Consider the following 27,213-nt stretch of genomic DNA (forward strand, 5'->3'; position numbering starts at 1 on the left):
CTGGTCCAAGGCTTGGCGAGAACATGTGGGCTGTAACACGTCCGGCTTCGGGCCAACCCTGATGGAGGCTCGGCTTTCTGCGCCACACTTGGCCGGGATGAAGGATTGTTGTTGCTCTGCAGCTGGTTTGCTTCACCATCGCTTCATGATTGAAGCAAAGCTGCAGCTCCCCACACGGTCCGATCCCGGAAGCTCGCACAGATTCCGACTAAACGGTACAAAACATTTGTCTAGCATCAATCACAGACAGCTCTGTGGAGCGCCGCGGTCAGGACATGTGTTCTCTTGAAGGAAGAATGCTGCGAGAAAACTCCTCTGAGAGCCACAAACATCCAGCATGTGCCAGTTACAGCTGCAACCAGCCGTTTGTTAAACTTCCATTTGTTTGGATTTCCAGAACAATCCCAGCATCTGTCTCAGAGTTTAGTTTACAGCAGCAGAAGAAACAACTCATCAGAAAGCCGTTTTTTATTTATATAGCACCCTTTAGAGAGAAAACTCAGGAAGTTCTTCGTGAGAAATCTACGAAAAGTGAAACGAAAACCCGTTTTAAACCCTGGTCACGTGACTTCAGGGAGCGAATGGGGACACATGGCTGCAGAAGCCTTGCTGGTAAACCATGCCATGCTTTCTCAGAGAAAAGCAACATTTTGCAGTGTTTCTGGGGTGGGTGGGCAGGAAACAGCGACATCAAATAGACATTTTGTTTGCAGAACAACCGGAAGATAATCCAGCGATTATCTTCCATTTAACACAGGATTCCAGTCATGTGGACGTGGTGGAACGTAGGGTTTCATACAGCGACATTCAGCTAGCCAACATGTTCATAATGATGAAAACAAGGTTAACTGGTAGCTAACCAGCTAAAAAAACCCGCAAGTTTAAGAACTGGGGGGTAAACCGAGAGTCCACCATCTCTACTGGGGCGCAGACCAGGACGATACGTCATTCAGCCAGTTTCTGACAGAATGTCAGCATCTGAGCAACATCTGCACCTTCAACAGGTTTAATGAAAGAAATAAATCAATCCTCGGCATTAAAAGAGTTAAAACATGCTGAAGAAGAAAGATACAAGCAACCATCAGATGCTGCAAATTTATGATCAATAAGCTCATCGACTTATCGAGTTGATCAGAAACTGACGTTTGTTGAATGATAAAAATCAAAATTCAATCGATCTGTCTGACATTTTTAAATCAATGCTCCCCGTTCCAACCGCTGCACCTGGATCAAAACAGGTCATTAACCAGCATGTGGCGTTCCCCACGGCTCCATGTCGGGCCCCCCACTCCTCGCCATCTACATGCCCGTAGAAACACACCAAATATTCCACATTTACGTCAGCACACCGCAATTTGTAACCAAGAAAACCCAAAAGGAAAAACCATTTATTTTCAGTCCGGCAGGCAGATCCCATCTCAGTCTGACTGAATCCAATCAGAAATCAACTCATCATCCATTATCCCGACCGCCCGGTCTGATGAAGGGTCACAGGGAGCTGGAGCCGATCCCAGCTGTCTTCAGGCGAAAACCAGGGTCAGATATCGACCCATTTACAGATACTTATGGAACATTTCTGTCCCGGATATTAAAGATATTCTCAGATAACTACTTTTAGAAAGCACTGAACTTCCTGCAGTTCATGGCTTTGGTTTCCAGGACGACAGAGTTTTGCGTCATGTTTCCATATTTCCAGCTGGATGAGGATCAAGTTCTGTGGTTATAAAGTTTAAAAAGAAAATGCCATCAGATGCAGGGCTTGCCCAACAGCAGAAAGAGGGTCTGAAACATGTCTTCAGACCACTGTTAGAGGTGGAAACTGAACCCAGACACCTGCGCCGGAGGTGCCAAGCGGCTCTGAAAGGGTCACAATTCCCCTCAGCAGGAAGCACACTGTGATGGCTGGTGGTTAAACGCCACTTTGAGCTCAGAGATGACAGACGGCAGGAATGTCACAGAGCAACCAACAGTCGTCTGACGCCTCCGACAGGCCGCCTGCCTCCCAAACCACCCCCAGCTTTGGTATAAATAGCTTCATGCTGACAAGTCAAATAAGGAAGTTTGGAGCGGAGCTGCAGAGCTAAATCTGTTCATTTACACGGAGGGGAAGCACCAAGATGGAGGGCAGGAAGGGACGGAGGCCAGGAAGGGACGGAGGGCAGGAAGGGACGGAGGCCAGGAAGGGACGGAGGGCAGGAAGGGACGGAGGCCAGGAAGGGACGGAGGCCAGGAAGGGATGGAGGCCAGGAAGGAAGTCAGAACCCATAAAGATGTCCGATCACTTCAGCTGATTCATGTCTGCTTTGTCCCGTTCATCAGGACGGCCACTGGGGCAGCGTTTCACCGTCCCCTCCGGAAGGAAACGAAGACAAGGACGAGTTCAGACATCCGATGAGCAGAAACAGGTGGTCTGATGGCGGACTCGCATACCTTCATCTTTTAACAACATGTGTGACATCATGAAATCAGGAGAGGCTGAGAGTGTGTGGACAATCAGCGAGCGTCGGGGAGGTGGAAGCAGGTCTTTACTGAAGCATTCAGACAGCTGACTCACCAGCTGTTTCTGTCTGACCGGCGCTCAGATGAAAGGAATTCCCCAGGAGGAATTCTCTCCGTTTTCCACTTTCGGACATCCACCGTGGCTGCCTTTCCTGCCCGTTCTGACCAGTGTGTCTGGTGACCCGACTCAGCTGGGTCTACTCGCTTCAGGTCGTTTAGAAAAGCAAGTCGTGGGCGTGGAAACAAGTTGTGAAAAGATGTTTCGACATTTGTTTTGTTACTGAATGGAAATCTGACTGGATGTAAAATTTACGTAAAGATTCCTCTTTTTAACTAACCTCTTATGGAAGGGAAGATGTTAGCAGACACCTGGAAGCAGCAATGCTAACATGTAGCATAGCAACATGACAGGGAGAAATCTGCCGAAAGACTCTGTCAAGCGTCAACATCCAAACCAAACAGTTCAGAGAACATGACCGCCCGGCTCTTCTTCAGCTGCTGTGTAACAGGCTAACAACCAAACCCGCTGCTGCTGTCTGTTAGCATGTCTGTTAATATGGTGTTAGCATGTCTGTTAGCATGTCTGTTAATATGGTGTTAGCATGTCTGTTAGCATGGTGTTAGCATGTCTGTTAATATGGTGTTAGCATGTCTGTTAGCATGTCTGTTAATATGGTGTTAGCATGTCTGTTAACATGGCGTTAGCATGGTGTTAGCATGTCTGTTAGCATGGTGTTAGCATGTCTGTTGACATGGTGTTAGCTAGTCTGTTAACATGGTGTTAGCATGTCTGTTAGCATGGTGTTAGCATGTCTGTTAGCATGGTGTTGGCCTGTCTGTTAACATGGTGTTAGCATGTATGTTAACATGGTGTTAGCATGTCTGTTAGCATGGTGTTAGCATGTCTGTTAACATGGTGTTAGCATGTCTGTTAGCACTAAACGAGCACACTTTTCCTTTAAACCAATGGGTGTGTCCAAACTTGGTGTTTGTCTGTCTCCCCACCGAGACATTTATCAGGTTTTATAAACGGAGACAGATTTGTCCCATGACTAACACATAATCCTCCTGAATGTTTCCTGTCGTTTCATCGGGTTAAAAGCAGATAAATAAACATGAATCTGAGGCTTCAGTCCAAAAGAAAACAGAAGACAGGAAGTCATTAAAGTCTGAAGAACATCGACGATTTCAGCTTCAAGTCCTGCTGCTCCTCTCAGATTAGTCCTCGTTTTTTTAACCTTGTGTTTTGTTTGTTTTGCGCCCGTGGGAAGCCGGTGCTAGCCGGGCAGAGTCGGTCCGGTCCGGTCCAAGCCGGATCCAGTTTCCCATTTTGACTTTGAACCAACATGTTCAACCCGGACCGAAGAGCAGAGCAGGATGAGCTGCAAATGTTCCAACGTTGTGCAACAAAATCCCACTCAGCTCAGCAGTTATGATGCAACCTGGAGGGGGAACATGGAAACACAAACATCCTGAGGGGGAGCAGGAGGAGCAGGAGGAGGAGGAAGAGGAGCAGGAGGGAAAGAGACCATCCAGATGAAGGCACAGTGGGAAAACTGGGGGCGTCGCCGAGCAACATATTGAAACGCTTGGCATCAAACCTGCGACCTGACCGACAGAACCAATGGAAACACTCGAACCGCCTCCTCTGAAACCCGCTGGTCCCCCTGGAACGTTTCAGACCGATACGCTGATTAATCACCTGTAGAACCGCTACGAATCCTTCCCAAATCCTCAGGCCTCCTGACTGGTTCCAGGTTTGGATGAAAAGGACACGTCTGAACCCACAATGTTTAGAAAATACTGATCCAGGCCCATTTCTCCTGATCCAGGCCCAGTTCTCCTGATCCAGGCCCAATTTACCTGATCCAGGTCCAGTTTGCCTGATCCAGGCCCAGTTCTCCTGATCCAGGACCAGTTTACCTGATCCAGGTCCAGTTTGCCTGATCCAGGCCCAGTTCTCCTGATCCAGGCCCAGTTCTCCTGATCCAGGCCCAGTTTACCTGATCCAGGTCCAGTTCTCCTGATCCAGGACCAGTTCTCCTGATCCAGGCCCAGTTTACCTGATCCAGGTCCAGTTGTCCTGATCCAGGCCCAGTTTACCTGATCCAGGACCAGTTTACTTGATCCAGGACCAGTTTACCTGGTCTTTGGAGGAAAAGGAGGAGTTTAGACGGGTCTAAAAACCAGTTCTTGTGAGGTTTTGTCATCGCCGGCTGACAGCATCGATGGTGTTATCAGGATACCGGTACCAGGACCAGGTAGAGGTGTCATCAGGATACCGGTACCGGGACCAGGTAGAGGTGTCATCAGGATACCGGTACCGGGACCAGGTAGAGGTGTCATCAGGATACCAGTACCAGGACCAGGTAGAGGTGTTATAAGGCTACCGGTACCAGGACCAGGTAGAGGTGTTATAAGGCTACCGGTACCAGGACCAGGTAGAGGTGTTATCAGGATATTGGTACCGGGACCAGGTAGAGGTGTTATAAGGCTACCGGTACCAGGACCAGGTAGAGGTGTTATCAGGATACTGGTACCAGGACCAGGTAGAGGTGTTACCAGGATACCGGTACCGGGACCAGATAGAGGTGTTATAAGGCTACCGGTACCAGGACCAGATAGAGGTGTTATAAGGCTACCGGTACCAGGACCAGGTAGAGGTGTTACCAGGATACCGGTACCGGGACCAGATAGAGGTGTTATAAGGCTACCGGTACCAGGACCAGATAGAGGTGTTATAAGGCTACCGGTACCAGGACCAGATAGAGGTGTTATAAGGCTACCGGTACCGGGACCAGATAGAGGTGTTATAAGGCTACCGGTACCAGGACCAGGTAGAGGTGTTATAAGGCTACCGGTACCAGGACCAGGTAGAGGTAATATCGCTATCGGACCAACTCATCTGGGAGTTTTTCAGTTTCGAGTTCAAAAAGTGAACGTTGGGGTTCAGAAACACTTAAATCTGATCTGCTTGTATCAAATCAATACATGTATCATTACAAAGTAAAACATGTTGATACAACCAGTCAGACCAACATCTATCCGGATTCTTACCAAGTCCGTTATTTTCTACACCTAGCGCTTCAGATCGGGCGCTCACCTGGAGGACTGGGCTGTTGTCGAAGTTGTAGGCGCTGGGTCGACCCTCCAGCGTGGAGAAGGCCACGTTTCCACCGGTCAGCGGCGAGATGTCGCTGAAGTCGTCGGTGCAGAGCGCCTGCTGCTCGTCCTCTCCGGTTCGGATGAAGCCCTTGTTGGGCTTCTGGTAGGTCTTCTCACAGGAGCCGCTGTAGTACTGGTACGGCACCCAGGGGCCGCCCTCGCTGGTGCGCTTGTAGATGACGAAGCTTTCTGGACGGCTGGTGTGGAACTTCAGCCTCACGTAGGTGATGTCGAAGGCTTTACCTGCAGAGAAGACATCACCAGAAGTTTTGACAGCTTGTTGGAGTCCGAAAGTCGCTGTTTTCCTGCCAAACAGGCCAAAAAGTTTCAGGAAACATGTAAAACCAGATCCCTGTGGACTCATTCAGACCTTCACCAACACGTGGTCCCTGTTGTTGTTTAAGCAGCAGCTGAAGTTTACGATAAGAGAATGAAGGTTAAACTGACCCTCAGAGACTAAACATGAACAGCTCCATGTCTGAAACGAGGTCTACTGGAGCTTCCTGACTGTGAAACCGGAGATGCTCGTCAGAGGCCAGAGCAGTCCGACCTTCTGCGGTGCTCTGTTCAGTTTCTGCTTCCAGCTGGGAAGATGAAGAAAGTTCATGTGGTTGATTTTAACTTCAGTTCCTTAAAAAAGTTCTTGTGTTCATTGAAATGCGGCTTTATTTTCCTAAAAGTTCCTACTTCTTACGACAAGTAGGAACTAAAGGAACCTTTCGTTTTTCAGGAAATAAAACTTTTAGTTCCTTATAAAAGTTCCTGCTTTACGGTGCAGCTTCGTCTCCTCTAATGGTGTGTTCACACTGCACTGAACTGAACCGCCTGGACAAAGTCACAGAGTTAAAACAACTGCTTTCTATGCTAAAACACAGGTCTTGATTTTTTTTTAAATTAGTCGTTTGTCTATTCTAATTTTTGTGGACATGTGTTTGTAATGGATCAGGCGCTGAGATCAGCTTTATTGTGAAGCTTTGCAGGAGTTTTTCCAAAGTTTGCCCTTACAGCGAGGATCCTGCTCAGCTCAGACAGTGAGATGTTTTCCTGGTTCTGGTTCTGTGATTCCAGTTGAAGAACACACCTGGAACCAAGATGCTGGATGATATCTGCCTCATGCAGCATTCTCCCAACGCTGCAGGCGCCCAGATTCAGGTCCCGACATGAAAAAAAGCCTCCAAGTACTTACAGACTACTGAGAGGTGGTCTAGAGGTTCAGTCTGAGATTATCTATCGAACCAGCAACTGACCTTTTCTGTTTAAATTCAATCTACTGACTTTCAGTCAAATACTGCAGAACTTTAACAGTGATTGTCAGCTATGCAGATGATACACAACTTTATGTGTCTTTGTCACCAGACGACTGATGTCCAAAAGACTTACCGTCGGTGTTTGGAGCAAATAATCAGCTGGATGAGAATATTTTCTACAATTAAAGGAAGACGAAACTGATAAAATTCTATTTAATAGCGAAGAGAAGAGGGTCATTGTTTGTAAACACCTGAAGACTCGGCCACCAGGTCTGGAACCTGAAGACTCGGCCACCAGGTCTGGAACCTGCAGACTCGGCCACCAGGTCTGGAACCTGAAGACTCGGCCACCAGGTCTGGAACCTGCAGACTCGGCCACCAGGTCTGGAACCTGGAGACTCGGCCACCAGGTCTGGAACCTGAAGACTCGGCCACCAGGTCTGGAACCTGCAGACTCGGCCACCAGGTCTGGAGCCTGCAGACTCGGCCACCTGGTCTGGAACCTGCAGACTCGGCCACCAGGTCTGGAACCTGGAGACTCGGCCACCAGGTCTGGAACCTGAAGACACGGCCACCAGGTCTGGAACCTGGAGACTCGGCCACCAGGTCTGGAACCTGCAGACTCGGCCACCAGGTCTGGAACCTGGAGACTCGGCCACCAGGTCTGGAACCTGCAGATTTGGCCACCAGGTCTGGAACCTGAAGACTCGGCCACCAGGTCTGGAACCTGGAGATTCGGCCACCAGGTCTGGCACCCGAAGACTCGGCCACCAGGTCTGGAACCCGGAGACTCGGCCACCAGGTCTGGAACCTGCAGACTCGGCCACCAGGTCTGGAACCTGGAGACTCGGCCACCAGGTCTGGAACCTGCAGACTCGGCCACCAGGTCTGGAACCTGCAGACTCGGCCACCAGGTCTGGAACCTGAAGACTTGGCCACCAGGTCTGGAACCTGCAGACTCGGCCACCAGGTCTGGCACCTGCAGATTCGGCCACCAGGTCTGGAACCTGCAGACTCGGCCACCAGGTCTGGAACCTGCAGACTCGGCCACCAGGTCTGGAACCTGCAGACTCGGCCACCAGGTCTGGCACCTGCAGATTCGGCCACCAGGTCTGGCACCTGAAGACTCGGCCACCAGGTCTGGAACCTGCAGACTCGGCCACCAGGTCTGGAACCTGCAGACTCGGCCACCAGGTCTGGAACCTGGAGACTCGGCCACCAGGTCTGGCACCTGAAGACTCGGCCACCAGGTCTGGCACCTGAAGACTCGGCCACCAGGTCTGGCACCTGAAGACTCGGCCACCAGGTCTGGAACCTGCAGACTCGGCCACCAGGTCTGGCACCTGAAGACTCGGCCACCAGGTCTGGCACCTGAAGACTCGGCCACCAGGTCTGGAACCTGCAGACTCGGCCACCAGGTCTGGCACCTGAAGACTCGGCCACCAGGTCTGGAACCTGCAGACTCAGCCACCAGGTCTGGCACCTGAAGACTCGGCCACCAGGTCTGGAACCTGGAGACTCGGCCACCAGGTCTGGCACCTGCAGATTCGGCCACCAGGTCTGGCACCTGAAGACTCGGCCACCAGGTCTGGCACCTGAAGACTCGGCCACCAGGTCTGGCACCTGAAGACTCGGCCACCAGGTCTGGAACCTGCAGACTCAGCCACCAGGTCTGGCACCTGAAGACTCGGCCACCAGGTCTGGAACCTGCAGACTCGGCCACCAGGTCTGGAACCTGCAGACTTGGCCACCAGGTCTGGAACCTGCAGACTCGGCCACCAGGTCTGGAACCTGCAGACTTGGCCACCAGGTCTGGAACCTGCAGACCCGGCCAATAGGTCTGGCACCTGAAGACTCGGCCACCAGGTCTGGCACCTGAAGACTCGGCCACCAGGTCTGGCACCTGCAGACTTGGCCACCAGGTCTGGAACCTGCAGACTCGGCCACCAGGTCTGGAACCTGGAGACTCGGCCACCAGGTCTGGCACCTGAAGACTCGGCCACCAGGTCTGGAACCTGCAGACTCGGCCACCAGGTCTGGAACCTGCAGACTCGGCCACCAGGTCTGGAACCTGCAGACGCTGCTGGAGTTTTAACTGGGACTAAGAGATCTGAACACATCACACCAGTTGTAACTTCTTATACTGGTTTCCAGTCAGTGACAATAGATCTGAAATCCCGGCTGACAGACTAAATCCCAGAATCCACGTGTGAAATGTTCAGAGACATGACGTCTCCTAGTGCTCCGTCTCTGCAGCTGCAGAGCAGGAATGCGGGGCGGTCTGGCCCTTTAACTCGGGGTCGGGGGCTCCGCCGGTCTCGACACGTCGGGCGAGTCTGAGCCGGTCGCCGGTCAGTGTGTGAAGGAGCGCTGCCATGTTGAAGCCAAGCAGCAGGGGGTACGGCTGTTTGCACAACCAAAAGAATCTGCTCTGTAAACAGAGCGCTGACAGGGGCCCCGGCCCCCGGGGGCCCCTCTGTGTTGATGGTAAATAAAGGTGAAGCAGCTGATAGGACTGAAGATCACAAAAGGCTGCGATGAAGCAACTGCACACCGGTTCCCCCATGAGAAGGAGTCTGGAGAACGTCAGGATCAATACGAAGGTATTTAAAGCACATTAATACAGGCTCTAAAGACATTTTAGTTTGTTTCGCATCGCAGGAAAATATAACTTCATCCCGAAGAAAAAACACAATAAAAAACTATTTTATTCCAGAATAAATTAAACATGAAGGATGGAATCAGACAAACGTCCTCCCGTCCAACATGGCTGAAGGCTCAACGTCTTCTACTTCCTGCTCCGGATGAAGAAAGTTTCAGGTTAAAACTCGGCTTTATTTCCCTCAAATGATGTTTTTAACAAAAACTGCAGCTTCAGATCCTTCAAGTTCCTTCTGGTTATTTGTTAGTTTTCAAAAGGCCCTTAATTAGATTAAAATGCAGCTTTAGTTCATGTCTTGTTGTTAAAAGTTTCTGCTTTATGCTGTTAAACGCATCTTTAGTTCCCGTAAAACGTTTCTGCCTTTTGCTCCGTGGAAAGTTAGAAATGTTTTAATAAAAAAAGAACCAGCCTTTAATCTGTTCAGTGACAGCTGCCAAATCACCCAGAATGCAACACTCTCCGCCAACCAGACCATCTCCACACCCAGAGAAAACTGGATCCACTTAGAGAGAATCTGGGTCCAGTTCTGGTTCCGGGCAGCAGGGATGACGAGGTTCTGAGGATGACGATGAGAAAAGCCTTCATCACCCGGAGACAGCTGACGATCAGCAGACAGCCGAAGCCAGAAGGGTCAGGGACCCGCCGGCTGACAGGAAGACTCCGTCACCACCACCACGGGACAAAAGCTTCTGTTAGCACACGGCAAACAGCGCTGAGGACGCCAGCTGTCTGCCGCCGCTTCTGATTGGACGAGGACTCCTAGCAGGAAGTGACGCTGCAGGAGGACGGCGATGAGGCGGACCAGCAGGAACTGCTCCTCCTTGTCCTCCAGAACAATCGGCGTAGTGACCAGAGAACAAAAGACCACAGTGTGGGTCCACCATGACGTCGTCAAAAATCTCCATCTGAGAGCGACGTTTGGAACCGTCTCACTCCATCCTCATCAGGAGGTTATCCTCTCATCCCTCAGCTCAAGTCTCCTCCTCCCAGCGTCTCGCCTGCCGACGTCCCTCTGCCGGCGTCCCCCCCTGCCGGCGTCCCCCTGCCGGCGTCCCTCTGCCGGCGTGTCCCCCTGCCGGCGTCCCCCTGCCGGCGTGTCCCCCTGCCGGCGTCCCCCTGCCGGCGTCCCCCTGCCGGCGTGTCCCCCTGCCGGCGTCCCTCTGCCGGCGTGTCCCCCTGCCGGCGTCCCCCTGCCGGCGTCCCTCTGCCGGCGTGTCCCCCTGCCGGCGTCCCCCTGCCGGCGTGTCCCCCTGCCGGCGTGTCCCCCTGCCGGCGTCCCCCTGCCGGCGTCCCCCTGCCGGCGTGTCCCCCTGCCGGCGTCCCCCTGCCGGCGTGTCCCCCTGCCGGCGTCCCCCTGCCGGCGTGTCCCCCTGCCGGCGTCCCCCTGCCGGCGTCCCTCTGCCGGCGTCCCCCTGCCGGCGTGTCCCCCTGCCGGCGTCCCTCTGCCGGCGTCCCCCTGCCGGCGTCCCCCTGCCGGCGTCCCCCTGCCGGCGTGTCCCCCTGCCGGCGTCCCCCTGCCGGCGTCCCTCTGCCGGCGTCCCCCTGCCGGCGTGTCCCCCTGCCGGCGTCCCTCTGCCGGCGTCCCCCTGCCGGCGTGTCCCCCTGCCGGCGTGTCCCCCTGCCGGCGTCCCTCTGCCGGCGTCCCCCTGCCGGCGTGTCCCCCTGCCGGCGTGTCCCCCTGCCGGCGTCCCTCTGCCGGCGTGTCCCCCTGCCGGCGTCCCCCTGCCGGCGTCCCCCTGCCGGCGTGTCCCCCTGCCGGCGTGTCCCCCTGCCGGCGTGTCCCCCTGCCGGCGTCCCTCTGCCGGCGTGTCCCCCTGCCGGCGTCCCCCTGCCGGCGTCCCCCTGCCGGCGTGTCCCCCTGCCGGCGTGTCCCCCTGCCGGCGTGTCCCCCTGCCGGCGTCCCTCTGCCGGCGTGTCCCCCTGCCGGCGTGTCCCCCTGCCGGCGTGTCCCCCTGCCGGCGTCCCCCTGCCGGCGTCCCCCTGCCGGCGTGTCCCCCTGCCGGCGTGTCCCCCTGCCGGCGTGTCCCCCTGCCGGCGTCCCCCTGCCGGCGTGTCCCCCTGCCGGCGTCCCCCTGCCGGCGTGTCCCCCTGCCGGCGTGTCCCCCTGCCGGCGTGTCCCCCTGCCGGCGTGTCCCCCTGCCGGCGTCCCCCTGCCGGCGTCCCCCTGCCGGCGTGTCCCCCTGCCGGCGTCCCCCCCTGCCGGCGTCCCCCTGCCGGCGTCCCCCCCTGCCGGCGTCCCCCTGCCGGCGTGTCCCCCTGCCGGCGTCCCCCCCTGCCGGCGTCCCCCTGCCGGCGTCCCCCTCTGCCGGCGTCCCCCTGCCGGCGTCCCCCCCTGCCGGCGTCCCCCTGCCGGCGTCCCTCTGCCGGCGTCCCCCTGCCGGCGTCCCCCTGCCGGCGTGTCCCCCTGCCGGCGTCCCCCTGCCGGCGTGTCCCCCTGCCGGCGTGTCCCCCTGCCGGCGTCCCCCTGCCGGCGTCCCCCTGCCGGCGTGTCCCCCTGCCGGCGTCCCCCCCTGCCGGCGTCCCCCTGCCGGCGTCCCTCTGCCGGCGTCCCCCTGCCGGCGTCCCCCCCTGCCGGCGTCCCCCTGCCGGCGTCCCTCTGCCGGCGTCCCCCTGCCGGCGTCCCTCTGCCGGCGTCCCTCTGCCGGCGTCCCGCTATGAAACCAAGCGCCACACTTCAGGCCTCCCGACCTTTACTCAGCTCACCTGGTCGTGGTTTTCCTCCAGACTTCCCAGCAGCAACAGCACTTTTCACATTTATCTGATCCACATCGCTACTCCTGCCCATGTCCCCCCCCCCCCCCCCCCCCCCCCCCCCTCCACTGGTTACCATGGAAACCAGGATCCCCCTGACCTCCATCATTTCCACTCAGTAATTCTTTTTAAACTCACCTGTTCAAACTTTCCTGCTCCATCTGACTTTACTCAGAACAGCTGCTTCATTACTTTTTAACTTTGTTTACTTTGATTTGTTTATTTTAATTTTTTAAGGCTCTTTCATGTAAAACGTAACAATAATAATAACAATATTGTTATCATAATCACCAGGATTAAATGATACGTAGGCCCCCCGAGGTGTTGGGGCCCCGACTGATACTCCAGGTGAGCTCTGGGAAAACTTTCTGTAACCCGATGAGGCGTTTCTTCCGAAGAAAAGAATTTCATTCCATCTTTCTTCCGAAGAAAAGAATTTTATTCCATCTTTCTTCCGAAGAAAAGAATTTTATTCCATCTTTCTTCCGACTCGCCGTTGGTTTCGATGAGGTGTGAAAGGTCGCTTTGACTTTAATAAAGAGCGGATTAGAAAAGTCGTCCTTTAATCCGGCGACGCTGAAGGAACAGAAGGAGGTCGGCCTCCTGGCTTAAAGACCGTCCACATCCTCAATTAGCTGGTTGAGCTTTAAGCGGAGCCGACCCGCCTATTGTGGAGCGCTGACCCTGCAGGAGCCTCCTCAGGGGCCCGGATTCAGGTCCCGACATGAAAAGAGCCTGCAGGCCTCCACATGAAGGAGCTTTTCTTCATGCGAGGCTGTCAGATAGGGTTTGGGGGGGCGGCGACACCAAAACGTTCCAAGACGACAGGAAGTTGGACTGATGAGTTTGTAAAGTCACTTAAAAACAAGAAAAATAAACTTTTCCCTAGCAGGCCGAATCTTTTCTGACCGGTCGCCATGGTTACGGCTATTCACAACGGCGGTTTTCCTCCCGACAGCCTTATAACGAGTCAGACACACCTGTTAACCATCATTCCCTCCGAATTATTCCAGAATAAAACTGCAGCGTTTCTTCAACTTCGTCACGTTTGATCAGGTTTGTTTTAAATCGGCTCCAAACAAACAAACAAGGAGATGTACAGAAAATAACAGCAGAAAATCTGGAGTCACAGAAAATTCATTTGTTCTGACAACAAAATAAAAGATTTCTTCATTTCAATAATACTTCTTAATACTTCTATTGTTTTTGTTATTATTATTATTATTATTATTATTATTAATAATAATAATAATAATAATAATAATAATAAAAATAATAATCATAACAATCATAATATTAAGCAGAAAAAATGGTAGTAGTAGTTGTAGAAGTAGTATAAGGCTGTAAATTTAACACATTAGTTGCAAATACTTAATCACATTGACTTAATTACAGAAGAAACTAAGAGTTAAAAAGTAGCGCATTTAATAGCGGAACCTTCGTTAGAGAATCAATTCCACCGATCACACTGACGGACACGACGTCCGCTAAAACTTAGCAACTTCTGCGTTATATTTATCATTTTTAGACCCTTCTCACGATGCTAGACTCAAGTCCACAACGACGTGTCACAGAAGGATGTGTCACAGGACGACGTGTCGCAGAAGGACGTGTCGCAGGACGACGTGTCGCAGAAGGACGTGTCGCAGGACGACGTGTCGCAGAAGGACGTGTCACAGGACGACGTGTCGCAGGACGACGTATCGCAGGACGACGTGTCGCAGGACGACATAACGCAGAAGGATGTGTCACAGGACGACGTGTCGCAGAAGGACGTGTCGCAGGACGACGTGTCGCAGAAGGACGTGTCGCAGGACGACGTATCGCAGGACGACGTGTCGCAGGACGACATAACGCAGAACGACGTGTCACAGGACGACGTGTCGCAGAAGGACGTGTCGCAGGACGACGTGTCGCAGGACGACATAACGCAGGACGACATAACGCAGGACGACGTGTCGCAGGACGACGTGTCGCAGGACGACGTGTCGCAGGACGACGTGTCGCAGGACGACATAACGCAGAAGGACGTGTCGCAGGACGACGTGTCGCAGGACGACGTGTCGCAGAAGGACGTGTCGCAGGACGACGTGTCGCAGGACGACATAACGCAGGACGACATAACGCAGGACGACGTGTCGCAGGACGACGTGTCGCAGGACGACGTGTCGCAGGACGACATAACGCAGGACGACGTGTCGCAGGACGACGTGTCGCAGAAGGACGTGTCGCAGGACGACGTGTCGCAGGACGACATAACGCAGGACGACATAACGCAGGACGACGTGTCGCAGGACGACATAACGCAGGACGACATAACGCAGAACGACGTGTCACAGAACGACGTGTCGCTGGACGACATAACGTAGAACGACAGAATGCAGGACGACATGTCACAGAACGACGTGTCGCAGAACGACGTGTTGCAGAACGACGTGTCACAGAACAACATGTCGCAGAACGACGTGTCACTGGACGACATAACGTAGAACGACATGTCACAGAACGACGTGTCGCAGGACGACGTGTCGCAGAACGACGTGTCGCTGGACGACATAACGTAGAACGACAGAATGCAGGACGACATGTCACAGAACGACGTGTCGCAGGACGACGTGTCGCTGGACGACATAACGTAGAACGACAGAACGCAGGACGACATGTCACAGAACGACGTGTCGCAGGACGACGTGTCGCAGAACGACGTGTCACAGAACGACGTGTCGCAGGACGACGTGTCGCAGAACGACGTGTCACAGAACGACGTGTCGCAGAACGACGTGTCAAAGAACGACGTGTCACAGAACGACGTGTCGCAGGACGACGTGTCGCAAAACGACGTGTCACAGAACAACGTGTCGCAGAACGACGTGTCGCTGGACGACATAACGTAGAACGACAGAACGCAGGACGACATGTCACAGAACAACGTGTCGCAGAACGACGTGTCGCAGGACGACATAACGTAGAACGACAGAACGCAGGACGACATGTCACAGAACAACGTGTCGCAGGACGACGTGTCGCAGGACGACGTGTCGCAGAAGGACGTGTCGCAGGACGACGTGTCGCAGGACGACGTGTCGCAGGACGACATAACGCAGGACGACGTGTCGCAGAAAGACGTGTCGCAGGACGACGTGTCGCAGGACGACATAACGCAGGACGACGTGTCGCAGGACGACATAACGCAGGACGACATAACGCAGAACGACGTGTCACAGAACAACGTGTCACAGAACGACGTGTCGCAGGACGACATAACGTAGAACGACAGAATGCAGGACGACATGTCACAGAACGATGTGTCGCAGAACGACGTGTTGCAGAACGACGTGTCACAGAACAACATGTCGCAGAACGACGTGTCGCTGGACGACATAACGTAGAACGACATGTCACAGAACGACGTGTCGCAGGACGACGTGTCGCAGAACGACGTGTCGCTGGACGACATAACGTAGAACGACAGCATGCAGGACGACATGTCACAGAACGACGTGTCGCAGGACGACGTGTCAAAGAACGACGTGTCACAGAACAACGTGTCGCAGAACGACGTGTCGCTGGACGACATAACGTAGAACGACAGAATGCAGGACGACATGTCACAGAACGACGTGTCGCAGGACGACGTGTCAAAGAACGACGTGTCAAAGAACGACGTGTCACAGAACAACATGTCACAGAACGACGTGTCGCAGGACGACGTGTCGCAGGACGACGTGTCGCAGAACGACGTGTCACAGAACAACGTGTCGCAGAACGACGTGTCGCTGGACGACATAACGTAGAACGACAGAACGCAGGACGACATGTCACAGAACGACGTGCCGCAGAACGACGTGTCGCAGGACGACATAACGTAGAACGACAGAACGCAGGACGACATGTCACAGAACGACGTGCCGCAGGACGACGTGTCGCAGAACGACGTGTCACAGAACGACGTGTCGCAGAACGACATAACGTAGAACGACGTATCGCAGGACGACGTGTCACAGAACGACGTGACGCAGGACGACGTGTCACAGAACGACATGTCGCAGGACGACATAACGCAGGACGACATAACGCAGGACGACGTGTCACAGGACGGACGACATAACGCAGGACGACATAACGCAGAACAACGTGTCACAGGACGACGTGTCGCAGGACGATATAACGCAGGACGATATAACGCAGGACGACATGTCACAGAACAACGTGTCGCAGAACGACATAACGTAGAACGACAGAATGCAGGACGACATGTCACAGAACGACGTGTCGCTGGACGACATAACGTAGAACGACAGAATGCAGGACGACATGTCACAGAACGACGTGTCACAGAACGACATGTCGCAGGACGACGTGTCGCAGGACGACGTGTCACAGAACGACGTGTCGCAGAACGACGTGTCGCTGGACGACATAACGTAGAACGACAGAACGCAGGACGACATGTCACAGAATGACGTGTCGCAGGACGACGTGTCGCAGGACGACGTGTCGCAGGACGACGTGTCACAGAACGACGTGTCGCAGGACGACGTGTCGCAGGACGACGTGTCGCAGAACGACGTGTCACAGAACGTGTCGCAGAACGACGTGTCGCTGGACGACATAACGTAGAACGACAGAACGCAGGACGACATGTCACAGAACAACGTGTCGCAGAACGACGTGTCGCTGGACGACATAACGTAGAACGACAGAACGCAGGACGACATGTCACAGAACGACGTGTCGCAGGACGACGTGTCAAAGAACGACGTGTCACAGGACGACGTGTCGCAGGACGACGTGTCGCAGAACGACGTATCGCAGGACGACGTGTCACAGAACGACGTGACGCAGGACGACGTGTCACAGAACGACATGTCGCAGGACGACATAACGCAGGACGACGTGTCACAGGACAACGTGTCGCAGGACAACGTGTCGCAGGACGGACGACATAACGCAGGACGACATAACGCAGAACGACGTGTCACAGGACGACGTGTCGCTGGACGATATAACGCAGGACATGTCACAGAACGACGTGTCACAGAACAACGTGTCGCAGAACAACGTGTCGCTGGACGACATAACGTAGAACGACAGAATGCAGGACGACATGTCACAGAACGACGTGTCGCAGAACGACGTGTCGCTGGACAACATAACGTAGAACGACAGAATGCAGGACGACATGTCACAGAACGACATGTCGCAGGACGACGTGTTGCAGAACGACGTGTCACAGAACAACGTGTCGCAGAACGACGTGTCGCAGGACGACATAACGCAGGACGACATGTCACAGAACGACGTGTCGCAGGACGACGTGTCACAGGACGACGTGTCGCAGGACGACGTGTCGCAGGACGACGTGTCGCAGGACGACGTGTCACAGAACGACGTGTCGCAGGACGACGTGTCACAGGACGACATAACGCAGGACAACGTGTCGCAGGACGACGTGTCGCAGGACGACATAACGCAGAACGACGTGTCGTAGAACGACGTGTCGCAGGACGACGTGTCACAGGACGACATAACGCAGGACAACGTGTCGCAGGACGACGTGTCGCAGGACGACATAACGCAGGACGACGTGTCGTAGAACGACGTGTCGCAGAACGACGTGTCGCAGGACGACGTGTCACAGCATGACGTGTGGTAGAACGACGTGTCGCAGGACGACGTATCGCAGGACGACGTGTCGCAGAACGACGTGTCGTAGAACGACGTGTCGCAGAACGACGTGTCGCAGGACGACGTGTCACAGCATGACGTGTGGTAGAACGACGTGTCGCAGGACGACGTGTCACAGCATGACGTGTGGTAGAACGACGTGTCGCAGAACGACGTGTCGCAGGACGACGTGTCACAGCATGACGTGTGGTAGAACGACGTGTCGCAGGACGACGTATCGCAGGACGACGTGTCGTAGAACGACGTGTCACAGGACGACGTGTCGCAGGACGACGTGTCGTAGAACGACGTGTCGCAGGACGACGTGTCGCAGAACGACGTGTCGCAGGACGACGTGTCACAGCATGACGTGTGGTAGAACGACGTGTCGCAGGACGACGTATCGCAGGACGACGTGTCGCAGAACGACGTGTCGTAGAACGACGTGTCGCAGAACGACGTGTCGCAGGACGACGTGTCACAGCATGACGTGTGGTAGAACGACGTGTCGCAGGACGACGTATCGCAGGACGACGTGTCACAGGACGACGTGTCGCAGGACGACATAACGCAGAACGACGTGTCGTAGAACGACGTGTCACAGAACGACGTGTCCAGAATGACATAACGCAGGACGATGTGTCACAGGACGACGTGTCACAGGACGACATGTCGCAGGACGACGTGTCACAGCATGACGTGTGGTAGAACGACGTGTCGCAGGACGACGTATCGCAGAACGACGTGTCGTAGAACGACGTGTTGCAGAACGCCAGTTTACAGTGAAACCAGCTGTGGAAGGTCAGCGGGTCTGACGTTGGGAGGATTTCGACTCGGTCTGAAGCAGATGTTTGTCATCCCACGAGGAGGAGACAGGTTGTCAGGAGGAAGAGGAGAAAGAGGAGGACAGAGGAAGATGGGGAGACGATAACAAGCTCAAGTTCCGGCACATTCAGACAGATGAGCCACTAATGTGGATGGAGGAGAAGCAGCTGAGATGGTCTGAACCAGAATCTGAGGACTGTTTCTCTCTTCAGGGAGGATTCATGTGAAAACTCGTCCAAGCAGACCAGCAGAGCCTCGGGGTCGGCCTGAGGAGGAGGAGGAGGAAGAGGAGGAGGAGGAGGGATGCCTCAGCTCCCAGCATGGTCCAATTAAATTTCCTCCCATGACCTCACTGCATTCTTCTGCAGGAGGAACAATGGAGGCTTTGACTTGTGTCTGAGGGACGGCCGATCTTCGTCCTGCAGACAAGCTGCAGCTCCTCTGATCGCAGCAGGTACCAACAGGTGTCAACATGCAGAGAAGTAATCTGATTACTCTGGTATCTGCATCAGGGACGAAGAGGAAATCCCTTCAGGAACTAACAGACTCCCGAACACGGAGAAGTTTCCTGAACCACAGAAATACCAGATAATTACGGTGCGTTCAAGGCCCTGTTTATGTCAGGGCAAGCAGAGCGCTGATATCCGTTGTGTCCACATGTACAACGGTTCTCTGTGTCACTAAAACACCCGCAGACCGGTTCTGAAATCAAACCGGACTGAACTGGATCCAGTGTCTGTTAGAACCTGCAGATGATGATGATGAAGATGAAGATGTTGTGGTTTCTTCGACTCTTTGCACAGATCTGGTCTCTGGTCTGGGAGGAACTGCGATGACACATTAACCTGCTACATGCAGGAATGTCCAGAACCACAGAGGTGTGTTAGTTTTCCTCACAGGGACACGACTGCAGCTTCTTATCTTATCGTGCACACACTCCGACCAGAACCTGCTGCCGCTTCCTGATCCAAAACCAGCAGTTCTTTCAGATTCAAGCTGGAAAAGTCCAGAAAGACGAAAGAAACTGATGTTTAACCAGCTGAAACTTTCATGTATTTCCATGATGCTTCATCTTCCTGAAGCTAATGTTATGTTAGCCAACGTAGCTGCAAGTAAGCTAGTCTGTTGATCTGAGGGTAAAAACTAATAAAATCTTTTGCAGAGATGATCAGTTTAATTGCGTTGTGTGGAAAGAAGGGATGAGTTGGGAAGAGCTGTAATCAGATTTAATCTCTGTGTGGTTAAGAAAAGAAGGAAGACACGTCTGATGCATCCTGGGAAAACGGTAAATGATCTCCAGTTAAACATCTGGCAAACAAAGAGACACATTTCACATGCATGATGGAAAACAAGACAGTTTAGAAACCTGGTAGAAACTACAACTCCTCAAAACAACAAATATGAGAAAGAACTTCAGGCTAAGCTAAGCATGATAAAGCTAACGCTACATCATGAGCTCAGTCAAGGTCCATTTCTGTTCCCTCACATGCAAAAACTTGAATAACGTCATATGTCGCCATCCTCATGTCTCCATGCGTCTTTTACGTTGCCATGGTCGTTAAGTCAGTTAAGTCATTTATTTAACTTGCGAGTTTTGACACCAGTTTGGGTCCAGTACCACAAAACTTTAAAGTTGCTAACAACTGTTAAAAAAAAACACCAGAAGAAGAAGAAAACCACAATTCAACTTCTCGACTCCTCCAGGAACTTTTTATTTGGCGGTTTTTGCATAATCGTCATCCTTCTCCTCATCTTCTTCTCTGGTTTTTCTTTCTCTTGTTGCATGTCATCTATAGAACTCAGCACTGCCTCCCAGTGGTTTCCAGTGGTATTCCCTTTTCCTGCGTCAAGTGACAGACAGCTAAGCCAGTTGAAAATCAACAAAATTATGTGGACAACTGAGGCAGGAGACAGACAAAACCATCTGTCCATCTGCTTATTCGTCATCTGAGTTCAGCTGCGGTTACAGCTAGCAGACATTATGGCTAGCCGACATTACGGCTATGAGACGTTACGGCGAACAGACATTATTGTGAATAGACGTTATGGCAAGCAGACATTATGGCAAGCAGACATTATGGCTAGCCGACGTTACGGCTATGAGACGTTACCGCTAACAGACGTTATGGCGAGCAGGCGTTACAATTAAGACATTATGGCTAGCAGACATTATGGCTAGCCAACGTTATGGTTAGCCATGTTATGGCCAGCCATGTTACGGCAAGCAGACATTACAGCTAACAGACATTATGGCTAGCAGACGATACAGCTAACAAACATTATGGCTAGCAGACGTTACGGCTAACAGACATTATGGCTAGCAGACATTACAGCTAACAGACATTATGGCTAGCAGACGATACAGCTAACAAACATTATGGCTAGCAGACGTTACGGCTAAATGACATTATGGCTAGCAGACATTACAGCTAACAGACATTATGGCTAGCAGACGTTATGGCTAGCAGATGGTTTGGCTAGCAGACGTAATAGCTAGCCATACATCAATAAGAAATCAGAGTTGGGGAGAACTCCGGTTTCCCAGTCAAATTTGGAAATAGGCAAATAGAAGTGGATAAGACAGAACCAGTCTGCTGGTCTTGTGCTGAGCTGTGTTCCTGATTCGTTCCATAGCTCCTTCACAGGTTCCTGCTTACAGCACAGTTAAGCAGTTTCACGTTTTGCATTTGTTTCTTTACGGTACCAAAAAAGAAGCAGACTGTGACTTTAACACCATTATATGTAGCCCCTACAAATCACTAAACTGATTAAACGTTTCTGTCAGGATAAAAACCGGAACAAACTCCAGATGTTTCCACATTTTTTTCCTTTGACAAATTCACCTTCATCTGGTCTGTTTGATAAACCAGTTGCTCTGATTGGAGGATGGGAGATTAAAGATGCAGCCTGGAGGTGTGTGTGTCTGTCGATAAAAGCTGATAACAAACCTGAAGTGTTTATCTCACAACAATGCCAACAAACCATGTGAACAGTCCTGATGGACCCCCGCCAGACCACCCACCCTCAAAAATATCCCAAACATATCTAGAAAATGAAGGAAAACAGTCTGAAACATGGTGAATAAATATGTAAAAAATGATGAAGAAAATATGCCTTAGATGTTCCTGAAAATAAACCTTTAAGTATTAAGATAATGTTTGTGAAATCAGGAACATATACAGGAATTTGTCCTCAATCACACGTCTCCTTAGTGGCTGAAGAGCCACATAATCCCAGTCCAGCAGCAGGGAGCGACTCCAGCTCTCCAAACAACCAAATCTCAGGTTTTAGCTGCTAAACTGGTTGAGTTCAGACAACAACCCGCCCAACATTTACAGGGTAAGTGGCCGGATCACTGGGGGCCGAACGACGACACTGAACATGAAGATGGGAGGAGGGGATGGTTCAGTCTGGTCTGGTCGGGTCAGAACTGTCCAGAACCACAGCTGATGAGTCAATCTGAGTTTCTCCAGAAACAACCTGCTGCAGACTTCTGGGTCGACCCCCCACCTGGACCCCCCCGCCCCTCCTCCGTCTCCAAACACTGGTGTTCAGAGGAGGTTTAACAGCCCAGACCACCAAAGAAGAGTGTTCCCCGCCCAGAGGAGGTCTCACCACACCGGGACGCCAGGAACAAACGGCAGCGGCCCCCCATCATCGCAGACAAAGACCTCCAGCAGGAACCCAGCAAGACCCCCCCCTTCCAGCTCCACTGTCCGCACAGCTGCAGACGCCTCATCTGGGTCCACCCTAGACCAGATCCTGAACCACAACCCAGATAACTCAGACCAGATCCTGAACCACAACCCAGATAACTCAGACCAGATCCTGAACCACAACCCAGATAACTCAGACCAGATCCTGAACCACAACCCAGATAACTCAGACCAGATCCTGAACCACAACCCAGATAACTCAGACCAGATCCTGAACCACAACCCAGATAACTCAGACCAGATCCTGAACCACAACCCAGATAACTCAGACCAGATCCTGAACCAGAACCCAGATAACTCAGACCAGATCCTGAACCAGAACCCAGATAACTCAGACCAGATCCTGAACCACAACCCAGATAACTCAGACCAGATCCTGAACCAGAACCCAGATAACTCAGACCAGATCCTGAACCACAACCCAGATAACTCAGACCAGATCCTGAACCACAACCCAGATAACTCAGACCAGATCCTGAACCAGAACCCAGAAAACTCAGACCAGATCCTGAACCAGAACCCAGATAACTCAGACCAGATCCTGAACCAGAACCCAGATAACTCAGACCAGATCCTGAACCAGAACCCAGAAAACTCAGACCAGATCCTGAAACAGAACCCAGATAACTCAGACCAGATCCTGAAACAGAACCCAGATAACTCAGACCAGATCCTGAAACAGAACCCAGATAACTCAGACCAGATCCTGAAACAGAACCCAGATAACTCAGACCAGATCCTGAAACAGAACCCAGATAACTCAGACCAGATCCTGAACCAGAACCCAGATAACTCAGACCAGATCCTGAACCAGAACCCAGATAACTCAGACCAGATCCTGAACCACAACCCAGATAACTCAGACCAGATCCTGAACCACAACCCAGATAACTCAGACCAGATCCTGAACCACAACCCAGATAACTCAGACCAGATCCTGAACCACAACCCAGATAACTCAGACCAGATCCTGAACCAGAACCCAGATAACTCAGACCAGATCCTGAACCACAACCCAGATAACTCAGACCAGATCCTGAAACAGAACCCAGATAACTCAGACCAGATCCTGAACCACAACCCAGATAACTCAGACCAGATCCTGAACCACAACCCAGATAACTCAGACCAGATCCTGAACCACAACCCAGATAACTCAGACCAGATCCTGAACCACAACCCAGATAACTCAGACCAGATCCTGAACCAGAACCCAGATAACTCAGACCAGATCCTGAACCACAACCCAGATAACTCAGACCAGATCCTGAACCACAACCCAGATAACTCAGACCAGATCCTGAACCACAACCCAGATAACTCAGACCAGATCCTGAACCACAACCCAGATAACTCAGACCAGATCCTGAACCAGAACCCAGATAACTCAGACCAGATCCTGAAACAGAACCCAGATAACTCAGACCAGATCCTGAAACAGAACCCAGATAACTCAGACCAGATCCTGAACCAGAACCCAGATAACTCAGACCAGATCCTGAACCACAACCCAGATAACTCAGACCAGATCCTGAACCAGAACCCAGATAACTCAGACCAGATCCTGAACCAGAACCCAGATAACTCAGACCAGATCCTGAACCAGAACCCAGATAACTCAGACCAGATCCTGAAACAGAACCCAGATAACTCAGACCAGATCCTGAACCACAACCCAGATAACTCAGACCAGATCCTGAACCAGAACCCAGATAACTCAGACCAGATCCTGAACCACAACCCAGATAACTCAGACCAGATCCTGAACCACAACCCAGATAACTCAGACCAGATCCTGAAACAGAACCCAGATAACTCAGACCAGATCCTGAACCACAACCCAGATAACTCAGACCAGATCCTGAACCACAACCCAGATAACTCAGACCAGATCCTGAACCAGAACCCAGAAAACTCAGACCAGATCCTGAACCACAACCCAGATAACTCAGACCAGATCCTGAAACAGAACCCAGATAACTCAGACCAGATCCTGAACCAGAACCCAGATAACTCAGACCAGATCCTGAACCAGAACCCAGATAACTCAGACCAGATCCTGAAACAGAACCCAGATAACTCAGACCAGATCCTGAACCAGAACCCAGATAACTCAGACCAGATCCTGAACCACAACCCAGAAAACTCAGACCAGATCCTGAACCAGAACCCAGATAACTCAGACCAGATCCTGAAACAGAACCCAGATAACTCAGACCAGATCCTGAACCAGAACCCAGATAACTCAGACCAGATCCTGAACCACAACCCAGATAACTCAGAGCAGATCCTGAACCACAACCCAGATAACTCAGACCAGATCCTGAACCAGAACCCAGATAACTCAGACCAGATCCTGAACCACAACCCAGAAAACTCAGACCAGATCCTGAACCAGAACCCAGAAAACTCAGACCAGATCCTGAAACAGAACCCAGATAACTCAGACCAGATCCTGAACCAGAACCCAGATAACTCAGACCAGATCCTGAACCACAACCCAGATAACTCAGACCAGATCCTGAACCACAACCCAGATAACTCAGACCAGATCCTGAACCAGAACCCAGATAACTCAGACCAGATCCTGAACCACAACCCAGATAACTCAGACCAGATCCTGAACCAGAACCCAGATAACTCAGACCAGATCCTGAAACAGAACCCAGATAACTCAGACCAGATCCTGAACCACAACCCAGAAAACTCAGACCAGATCCTGAACCACAACCCAGATAACTCAGACCAGATCCTGAACCAGAACCCAGATAACTCAGACCAGATCCTGAAACAGAACCCAGATAACTCAGACCAGATCCTGAACCAGAACCCAGATAACTCAGACCAGATCCTGAAACAGAACCCAGATAACTCAGACCAGATCCTGAACCACAACCCAGAAAACTCAGACCAGATCCTGAACCACAACCCAGATAACTCAGACCAGATCCTGAACCACAACCCAGATAACTCAGACCAGATCCTGAAACAGAACCCAGATAACTCAGACCAGATCCTGAACCAGAACCCAGATAACTCAGACCAGATCCTGAAACAGAACCCAGATAACTCAGACCAGATCCTGAACCACAACCCAGATAACTCAGACCAGATCCTGAAACAGAACCCAGATAACTCAGACCAGATCCTGAACCACAACCCAGAAAACTCAGACCAGATCCTGAAACAGAACCCAGATAACTCAGACCAGATCCTGAAACAGAACCCAGATAACTCAGACCAGATCCTGAACCACAACCCAGATAACTCAGACCAGATCCTGAAACAGAACCCAGATAACTCAGACCAGATCCTGAAACAGAACCCAGATAACTCAGACCAGATCCTGAACCACAACCCAGATAACTCAGACCAGATCCTGAACCACAACCCAGAAAACTCAGACCAGATCCTGAAACAGAACCCAGATAACTCAGACCAGATCCTGAACCACAACCCAGATAACTCAGACCAGATCCTGAAACAGAACCCAGATAACTCAGACCAGATCCTGAAACAGAACCCAGATAACTCAGACCAGATCCTGAAACAGAACCCAGATAACTCAGACCAGATCCTGAACCACAACCCAGAAAACTCAGACCAGATCCTGAACCAGAACCCAGATAACTCAGACCAGATCCTGAACCACAACCCAGATAACTCAGACCAGATCCTGAACCACAACCCAGATAACTCAGACCAGATCCTGAACCACAACCCAGATAACTCAGACCAGATCCTGAACCACAACCCAGATAACTCAGACCAGATCCTGAACCACAACCCAGATAACTCAGACCAGATCCTGAACCACAACCCAGATAACTCAGACCAGATCCTGAACCACAACCCAGATAACTCAGACCAGATCCTGAACCAGAACCCAGATAACTCAGACCAGATCCTGAACCACAACTCAGATAACTCAGACCAGATCCTGAACCACAACCCAGATAACTCAGACCAGATCCTGAACCACAACCCAGATAACTCAGACCAGATCCTGAACCACAAGCCAGATAACTCAGACCAGATCCTGAAACAGAACCCAGATAACTCAGACCAGATCCTGAACCACAACCCAGATAACTCAGACCAGATCCTGAACCACAACCCAGATAACTCAGACCAGATCCTGAACCACAACCCAGATAACTCAGACCAGATCCTGAAACAGAACCCAGATAACTCAGACCAGATCCTGAACCACAACCCAGATAACTCAGACCAGATCCTGAAACAGAACCCAGATAACTCAGACCAGATCCTGAACCAGAACCCAGATAACTCAGACCAGATCCTGAACCAGAACCCAGATAACTCAGACCAGATCCTGAACCAGAACCCAGATAACTCAGACCAGATCCTGAAACAGAACCCAGATAACTCAGACCAGATCCTGAACCAGAACCCAGATAACTCAGACCAGATCCTGAACCACAACCCAGATAACTCAGACCAGATCCTGAACCAGAACCCAGATAACTCAGACCAGATCCTGAACCACAACCCAGATAACTCAGACCAGATCCTGAACCACAACCCAGATAACTCAGACCAGATCCTGAACCACAACCCAGATAACTCAGACCAGATCCTGAAACAGAACCCAGATAACTCAGACCAGATCCTGAACCACAACCCAGATAACTCAGACCAGATCCTGAACCACAACCCA

At 52.1% G+C, this 27,213-nt stretch overlaps 1 protein-coding gene across 2 annotated transcripts in view; it reads right to left on the bottom strand.

Annotated features, from left to right (window-relative positions):
- Positions 1 to 27,213, bottom strand: part of lamc1 (laminin, gamma 1) — an 80,663-nt gene that overhangs the window by 26,764 nt on the left and 26,686 nt on the right. For both annotated transcript variants that reach the window (XM_079243720.1, XM_079243721.1), the window contains exon 2: positions 5,603 to 5,907. In XM_079243720.1, the coding sequence (XP_079099846.1) occupies positions 5,603 to 5,907 (305 nt within the window). The remainder of the gene's footprint in view (positions 1 to 5,602; positions 5,908 to 27,213) is intronic.

This window comes from Telmatherina bonti, assembly GCF_933228915.1.
Source record: "Telmatherina bonti genome assembly, chromosome: 7".
Lineage (NCBI taxonomy): Eukaryota > Metazoa > Chordata > Actinopteri > Atheriniformes > Telmatherinidae > Telmatherina > Telmatherina bonti.